Source organism: Stegodyphus dumicola, chromosome 3 (assembly GCF_044657685.1).
Source record: "Stegodyphus dumicola isolate Sdum_Otavi_A_Nest chromosome 3, ASM4465768v1".
Classification (NCBI taxonomy): domain Eukaryota; kingdom Metazoa; phylum Arthropoda; class Arachnida; order Araneae; family Eresidae; genus Stegodyphus; species Stegodyphus dumicola.
This window is the reverse complement of record NC_140770.1, coordinates 29,155,420-29,164,820: the sequence shown is the minus strand read 5'-3', so window position 1 is coordinate 29,164,820 and position 9,401 is coordinate 29,155,420. Positions and strand designations below refer to the sequence as shown.

The 9,401-nt window shown below is 32.1% G+C and overlaps 1 protein-coding gene across 4 annotated transcripts in view; it reads left to right on the top strand.

The window, feature by feature from the left end:
- Positions 1-1,447: 1,447 nt before the first annotated feature.
- The window catches only part of LOC118193016 (DNA-binding protein SMUBP-2-like), a 49,529-nt gene continuing 41,575 nt past the window's right edge, over positions 1,448-9,401 (top strand). For 2 of the 4 annotated variants that reach the window (XM_035364050.2, XM_035364051.2), the window contains exons 1-3: positions 1,448-1,782; positions 1,870-2,033; positions 7,743-7,938. In XM_035364050.2, the coding sequence (XP_035219941.1) occupies positions 1,691-1,782; positions 1,870-2,033; positions 7,743-7,938 (452 nt within the window). In that variant the 5' untranslated portion in view covers positions 1,448-1,690. The remainder of the gene's footprint in view (positions 1,783-1,869; positions 2,034-7,742; positions 7,939-9,401) is intronic. The other 2 variants (XM_085812685.1, XM_035364049.2) reach the window with 2 other exon arrangements.

The window sequence follows — 9,401 nt, the reverse complement described above, 5'->3', positions numbered from 1 at the left end:
AAGGAGGTTAGAATACATGGAGATGCCCTGCGCGCAGTCCAAGTGAAGCCAAAAAGTGGGGGAAAGCATGCCCTTAGTAGTCGTGGCTTTAGAAAGATTGACGAGCTCTTCAGCCAATGAGGTAGAACCTAGCCACACCCAGTTTCGTAAATTAAAGACCGTGGATTCTTCGCGCGCTTTTTCCTTCACTTTTTCCCGCCATTTCATTTTATTTCTACATTTTCTATCATCTTGTAGACGGCTGCAATATTGTTCCGAGAAGCAATTTTTATTCCTGCCAAAATGGTAAATTCCTGCGTCGCTTTCGGCTGTACAAATAGCAGAATAGCAGCATCCGGTATTACATTTCACAGGTAAATATTCTTTTAACATATATACTATCATTTATTTAATTATACTTTGCTCAAAGTTAGATAAAAGTTTGCTGTGCATGTTTAAAACATATCCAAGGAAACGGCTGCAAGTGCTGATAATTGTATCAATTCTAATGATTATCAGGATATGCAGAGGGAAAATATATGTACAAAGGGACTGATTCCATTAAAATGAGTTAAATGAGAAATGCATTATGTAATTACATGCTGTCATTAATGAATGCTAGCAATAAAGGTATTGTGAAAATAAATAAATAAATACTCAAACCATTAATTGATTATATTTTAGTTATTCTAAATATATACAGGTATAATTCTCAATTTTCCATGTTAGAAATACTACTTACGTTTTGAAAAATATTAAATTGCATGAACAATGATAAAAAATAATATTTAAATTCTGCATTGTTATTTTTAAAACTCCCACAAATTTCACCCCAAATTAAATCCTGTTATTAAATATTTACTTGAACAGAAAATAAAATTAAATACATAAAATATGACTTGTAATATAATATGATCACACCTTTAAAATGACGCATTTTCTTTTCCAGGATGAGCTGACCACTCCCCCTTCCCTTGTTTACTTACCGGTTTGCTTTTACAACTCAGTTAATTACGAGTATAATACTCAAACCATTAATTGAAGAAAAATCTGAGAATTATAGATGTTTCTTCGCGCACGTCACACCAAGAAAATACTCAAACTCTTTTCTGACGGCTTTTCAAACGCACATTTCAATTATTCTACTTATTTATGCATGTTAAAAAAACATTCTTTTATATGGAAATGAAATCCGAAATGTAGACATTATTTCAATGTAACCATTCAGTACCTTATAACCCTCTCACGTCTTCACATAAGAAATCAGAAAACACACTCAAAACTTCAAACAAGCTGACGTTTAACCTCACTTCACATAGTAAGGGAAGCGTTTTCTTGCCCTCACGAGGCGTGGCTTATTTGCTTCCCCCGGCTTCACTCTCCTCGTATTGCGACAGCAGAGACGCCATCTCCATGTATTCTAACCTCCTTGCTTGCGTCACATAGCGGAAAGAATGTGCATTTCATAGAATGTAGGAGAACTATACTCTTTAGTCTCTATGTGTCTCAGATGATGATGCCGTGATGTAAACGTTTTGAACCATAGGACTTTTTAATCATTGGCGTTGGTGATATAAACATGTGGCTATTCATGACGGCTATTGTTTGTGGTTGAAGCTTTTTTGTAATGAGATTATGTTGCTCATATTTGCGTAAATTATTGCCGACATCTTAAAGACCTTTCATAGTGGTTTTCAGCTACGTAAACGGGATGATGTCAGATATTTCAAATGTAGAAACTTTTGTAAACAAACATTTAGTTCTACTGGATCTAGAAAGAACGACCGAGGTCGAAGAAAATAAGTAAGTAGCTTAACAGTATGACAAAACATGTAAATCAGATTATGCAGATTATTTTAATTAATATTTTCCATTTTTGCTTTTTTGAAGATGTCTTCAGGAATGTAATTCTGTCAAAGTTCTGCAGAAGAAGGGGATATGCATTACGAAATTAAGGTTTGGCAGATCATCAACGGGCCTCTTTGGTAGATCATTAATAAATTTCGAACCTGCTTCATCTAATTGTTTCTTACCATCACATTTAATCACTTCTGGTAAAACACATTATTTTCCTAATTTGCTGAGTATTGCTATATAATTTTAATATCTGAATTTATTTTTCTTGGAATCTGTTGAATAAACGATGGATGTTGTTGCCTTGAATTGTGATTTGTTTGTGTAGAAAATGAACTCTATGACATATTATTAACTAATTATTAATATAACATCTTTTTTAACTTTTGGCATGTTAAATAATATGGTATTTAAATATTTTTTTTCCATCCGGAGCTTAAATTGCGTCAGAACCGAGTGGAGCCTGGCTATGGTACTTCTCAATTTTTTAGATTAATCATAATTTAGCCAGAGCGCACTGGAGCTCTAATTAAAACGGCACCAGCATTTATTTTATGTAAGTTAACCACACTTTCAACTAAAAAATCTTATTTTAATAATAAATATACTTAAAAAATCAATTCTAAACTTCTGAATGCAAGCCTGTCCTTCCCTGGGACATAGATTACGAACAGAGTTTGAACCATGAGGAAAGAAAATCTCCCACCGTATATCAAAGGCTTTTTTGCCAGGAAATGCAATGAATTTATGAGAGCGGGTTAATTTTTTGTTCCTAAAAGGGGCTAAAAGGAATGATGACATCCTATAATGTTAAAACAAAGTTACTTATCACTAAAATTTATTTGTAGCCAATCAAAGCTCAATAAGCTGCATTTTAAATCGCACAGTGAAGTTAGCGCGGTTACACGAAACCAAAATAACAAGACAAAGAATTGCACAAACTTGGCATTGCGCACTCCCTTGACTTTGTTCATGTACACATTGATCTATTTTCACTTAAAAAGTTAAAGGAGTAGCCAACAAAAAATTTATAATCTCAGTAAACTACATTTTTAATCAAATAATGAAATAATATATAAAAGGAAATTCAACTTAGTTCTTCACAAAGGAAATATCCATTTACCTTATTTAGAAATTTCCCTGGCTTCAATCACAAAATTCCTCAACAGCATCCAAAAAACTTCCTAAAATCATCTGAACTAGAATCTGCATATTTGCATCTCTACATAAATTAAAAAAAATAAGAGTAAAAAATATCCTCTACGGTGCCGGTATTCTCCGACGTTCGACCATATATGCATTTGCTTCATACAAACAGGACACTTATAATGGCTTATAACCTAAACCTACATTTACACACCAGTCAATTAATAATTTTTTCCCTTTCATTCAAATTCATACAATAATCTTGCCACATTCAGCCATTTTACTGTGTAAACCACAAAATAACAACATACTTCCTAACCAACACATAAACAAGCTTTTCCAAATCTTTTCCCATCATTCAAATTTACCGCAATCAATTACATCATATTGGGGTTGTCGTATCATTCAACTACTTATGTTATCACAAATGAAACAACAACTTGGTGATAATCCAAGGGGCACCCTTAAATATACTCCAATTCCCCAAATTTTATTTCACATTTCTGCTCTGTTTTTTAATCCTTCCCCTTAGGCTTGTAGTATAGTGTACAAGTATTATACATACAGTACAAAGTCATCGGGACTTCGCCTATTCCGGGTTTGGGATTTTTCCAGATATTAGATCATCAGTTGAAATCTAGTAAGATGGCATATAGAAATTACAAAATTAAAAATATGAAATCGCAATTTTTGAAATTACAAACTATTTATGATCTAAAGGGTATCAAAATTTACCAAAAAAAAAAAAAAAAATCTTAATATTTATTTGTTTACCTTATTAAACATTTCAATGTAAGTTGCTTCATTTTTTGTGCTAATACTTTCTCTTTAATTCTGTAGACAGACATAATCTCTTGTTTAGTTACAGTGTTGAAGTCCTGTAACTGCTGTTTCGAGAATTCTGACTAACTTGTCAATCGAAATTTTCTCGTTTTCAGTAACTTCTCTGTTACTTTCTTCACTATCAGTAGTATTATTTTCTGGATCTAGCACCATTCTACAGATTTCGCCATGGACGTCCGGATTTCAGACTTTGTACTGTATTGGACAAATCATCTTTAAGAGTTGTATTATGGAGGGGAGTATGGTGGATCAATAGTAAAGGAATGTAATTTAAGAAATATTCAAATAATTGCAGAATGTCCATGCAAGAAATTATATTTTTAAAATTTTGAAATTTATCATAATACTTCAATTTATTCTCAGTTGCTAACAGTATAAAAGACGTTGTTAAAAACTGGATAAAAATACATGAAAGGTTTTCCAAAAATTTTCCCTGATGTGGTAGTTCAATAAATCAAAGTATTTTTGCATTACAATTGGTTTTACATGATCAGTAACAGCAATAATAAAAAATCCATACAACAAACCTAGTTCTTAATATATAAACAGATTTCGGAATGGTTAGAGAAACAAAGGATATGCCTTTATCCATTTTTTGCAGCAATTCCACTTTTTGTTTGATGGACATCGAAACATACTTTTGCTTTGTAGATCCTTTGGGAGCTCCAGCATCGGAAATTCTATTTGACATAATCGAAAGTTCAAGCTTACTTTTATAAAATTGCTCTAACAGTCTGCAAAAAATAATAAGCCGGATCCAATTCGAAGATTAAGGAACAACGCAATCTGCAACATTAACTGAAATAGATAGTTTTAGCTTATACCGTCCGTTATACATTAAACGTGCATGCGTAAGCGTATTATGCGCATACGCACAAGCATATGCGCAGCCGTAAAGAGGTCTTGCATGCATGCATAAACGCCTATGCGCAGAAAGTTTGTAGCTTTGAGGTCTGGATTATGCGAGTCCAAATTAACGACTTTTGACTGTAATAACTGTGCCAATTAAAAAATATCAGTTGTTTGATCTATTTGAATTGCAAACTTTGGTAAGCTGCTGCAATTGTTCATTACAAATTTAATAAATTCTTCTGGAAATAGTATCATTTGATAAACGGATATTGCAAATTTCATGTTATATATTTTTTTTTTTTTCCTGTGAACTATTTCCAAGTTTTTGTTCTGAGCTAGGAATATAAGATCTTTCCTGTTCATGTAATTCTTTTTTTTCCAATTAAATAAAACGTTTCATAAGAAGCAAATAAATATTTTTCATTGTAAGCAACAACTTTCTTAAAATACTGTTTTTATGTTTGAGGATTTTAGAAGAAATATTTCTTATTAGAAAACTGTTGTACATTTGAATTATCGTAACTTGTTACACACACATCGTGTATTTTAATGTATGAAATAGCCGATACAAGTTCTTGCTTCTTCCTTTCCTTCTGATCATCAAAACGAACGTGTTATAAGAAACTACAGCATGATTTCGAAAGTCTAGGTAGTAATCAGATTGTGTGAGTTTGTAAGTAAACGTAAAAAATTTTTTTATTTTTAAAGCCATGATTTGTTTAAAACAAAATGTAAAACTTAATTACAATTTTCTTTAAATTAATTGTACAATACAGAATTTACAAGAATTACAAGCTAGTAAGATGTAATATTTCTTTGAATGAGTAAGAATTTCAAGTAAGGACAAACAACTTGAATTCCAAGCAAAGGTTGTAACAAATGACATAAGTAAAAAAATAGAAAGCAAAAATATTCCCACTTTTCCCAATAAAAGAAACAGATAATAGATATGATTATTTCTGGACAGAACATTTTAACAAACAGATGACACACTGAGTGGTTCTCAACTTATTTTTCCCTGTGCACATCTTTCACTATTGCTGGAAAATCATTTCCTTCCTCCCTTTCTGATATTCAAAAAGTGCATATACACTGATGAGCCAAAACATTATGACCATCCTCACTTTTTTCAATGAACTTGTCTGGATGACATGGAGGGCATGCAATTAAGTGGGAATATTATTTAACTGCTGCTGGAGAAGGTAAGGAATCATACTTGCACTTACTTTTGCGAGTGATGGGAAAAGCTGCTGATCAGTTGCAGTTGCCAAGTTGTCAGAAGTTCTCTTTCATTAGCTTAAACTTGACGATATGTGTGATTAGAATTGGTTTTGAAGCTTTTTTGTTCATTGTATATCCACAGTTTTTCAGATTTGCTAAAATATCTGCAATTACCAAATTTATTTACACTGCCTTGTATGAGGTGATAGTTCACACCTGAAGATCTGTTCTAAAGCATAGTTTCTAAAGGAGCAAAGTTCATAGTAAAAAAAATAATTTTGTGTATCATTATTGCAAAGGTAAGGGGTGCCGCAAAAAAAAGAAAGTCTCAAAAAATGGACAGTAAAAGTCAAGAGGTAAAGTGACAAATAATGGTCTGCAATGTTATAGTTATTCTATCAGGACCTTAATCAATAGGACAACTAACTGTTCTCATTTTAAAAAGTGCTTCCAGATTCTTGAGATCATGCTTTGGGAAGTATCAGCGTTTTGGCAATATCCAAGAATCTGCCTCGAGAACCCATCTTTTACCAATTCTGACCCTTATCAAATGATATCTTTAAAGGGACATGTTTAACCAATCAGAGCACTTTATGCTTGCAGTTTTACAGCTGTTGATGACACTGATTGGCGATAGATTTTACATGCCAGCAAAAACGTTTTGTTGTAGTTAGGATAGCAATTGTATTTTATTACTGATGAGATAGAATTTACTAAGAGTATCAAAAAGTAGAATATAATTACAAATCATATCAGAAGGAAAGATTATTGACAATCAATAATTTATCAATAATCTAATGCAGGAGTTCCCAATCCTATGCCCTTGGGCAGAATGGTGCCCGCCGATAGTTTGTGTGCCTGCCACTGTGCAATCAGAATAAAAATATTTTAGTTTTCAATAAAATTCCATGTGAAAGTTTTCTTATTTTTAATGAAATAGAAATTGCGTTTAACACAGATACCAGTATATAGTTTTCAATAAAGTTCTATGTGAAATTTTCTCATTTTTAATAAAATAGAAATTGCATCCAACACAGATACCAGCACAAAGTGAAATGCAACCAATTTCTTTTTATGTGCGTCCAACTATAAATTTAGCTTTGTCATATGGTTGTAATAACTAATTTGTATTATAATGCCTAAGTTGGTAACTGTTTGTTATTTTTTGGCAAATTTTGGCTTTTTCTCTGTTAACATGGAGTACTTATATAGCAGCATATTATGGCTACTGTTCTACTGTTTTTCAGTTGGTACAATATCGTATTGTAAAATAATGCTTTCTTGGAGACAGATTTTCACATTTGAAGCTCTGTTATTCTGTCAAAGAAAACTAATGCAAATTAGACTTGATAACTTTTTTGAAGAAAACAAAACATGAAAGGTTGCTGGAAATTCTTAGAAGTATGTAACCATTGGTCCAAAACAATCAGTCGAATATACTAAGATTTCCAGGGAAAGGATTAATAGTATAAGTACTGTGGACACATATTTTCTAAAGTTTCATATTAAAATTTAAAAAAATAGTACATCATCACTCTATCATTTCATTTAATTTTTAAGTGTTTTTGTATATATTCAGTTCTGAGTAATACTATTATTCCTGCTGTAATGAGTTCTGGTAATATCTCTTTGAAATGAGGATCAGTGAATTCGTCTTCTTGATGCAAATGAGTTAAATGTTGCAACTTGTGTAAGTCGCATCTTTTTAGCTGGATCTACTATATTTTGTGATAGTATATTTAAAAAGACTTTTAATGTTCATTTAGTTGATTGAAATGTATTTTATGGCATTCATTTATATACCTGACTAAATTATATCCCTTTTTAATGTTAGTTGTTTCCTTTAGGTGATATTGTTGGTGTAGGAAAAGTAAATTCAGATGGAAGACTTGAAATTATAGTCTCGGGAGTTGTTACTCGTGTAAATGATTCTTTTTTAACTGTAGCTTTTGAAAAAAATTCTGATTCATCGGATTTGGAGAGTGATGTCCATTATACAATCATAAAATTAGCTAATGATGTCACATATAAGCGTTTAAAGAGGTAAGTGTTTGCTTTCTTATTTTTTCATTTTAATGATTTTGTTTGCTTTTGCCTGAATATATTTATAAATAATATTTGTCACTTACTCACTTTTATTATGACCCTTGTTATTTAAACCGCACAACGATTATCAGTAAATCATGAATGTATGTTGCAAACCGACTGCAGTCCTAGCCACGGTCACACATAACAGTATTTCTTTATTATTACAGTCTCTTTATTTCATGGCCATTTTGTATTTGAATACAAATTAAAACACCTGTTTTTTGGGAAAATGATGCATACATTCTGATCATATACAATCCCCTGAAAATTATTCACAAGGCAATGGGATATGTCACCCAAATCTATTTTATGTGGCAACCTAGATATATGCGTGTTCACAGCAGATGAGTGCCAATTTCCATCAAAAACCATATTTCCAACTTCAAGTTTAACAGTCATTAGTTTTTATTTTATTTTATTTTATTTATTTATTATTATTATTATTATTATTTTTTTTTTTTTTTTTTTTTTGTGTGTGTGTGTGTGTGCATATATGTCAGTGAATTTGGTACTTACTTGTTAATGGAGAAGAAATGGCTAACTTTTGTGAAAATTTGATACGATTAGTTTTTCTTTATTTCTTTTGTTTTTACAGGTGACCCAGAATAAGAATAAATTGGTTGTTCTTTTTTTTTTTTTTTTTTTTTTTGTCAAAAGGAGCTTTGTCCATGAAGGACTATTGTTTTTGTTTTGTGATTTTGTATCGGAACCCTATAAATGGCGTATCACTTTTCAAATCGGTGCCACTAAGTACTATCGCTCTGTATTATAGTTGAAGAAATTAAATAATGAAGAATCTGCATAAATGTATGGTATGTTTCTCGCATTGTGTTAAAACTACAGTACCTAGAGCCATCCAATTTTGAATGACGTAATCCTACTGCGAATATGGGCATCTGAAAGGTCAAGTTTGAAATTTGGAATTTGTTTTATGATCGATTTCATATTTTGTAAAACTTTAACGAATTTTTGATTAACAAACTCAAGGATTGTATATTTTTTGTTCTTGGAAGGAATTTTAACGAGACTGTGGAGTTTGTTGGCTGATGGAAAAGACAGCATTACATTTCTTCAGAAGAATGGTATTTTGACTAAGGCCCCGTTCAGACGAGGGCGTAAAGGGCATAAGGGGTTAAAGCCGAGCTCCGTTGCCAAGGCAACCAGTCACTGCTACGTCACAGAATCTGGTTTAGGGCTCGTGGCATAGGGTTCAAAGTTTTTAACTTTACGCCGCGTTTGGGATAAGCATCGACCAATCGGAGCGAAGCTAAAATGAAGTGACTTTCTTTAGACAATTTCGCTGTCACATCGAAGGCGAAGTTTTTTTTAATATGGAACACATCGTATCCGAATGAGTTGTAATCGTATCCGAACGGAATAATGAGTTGTAATCGTATCCGAACGAAATAAAGAGTTGA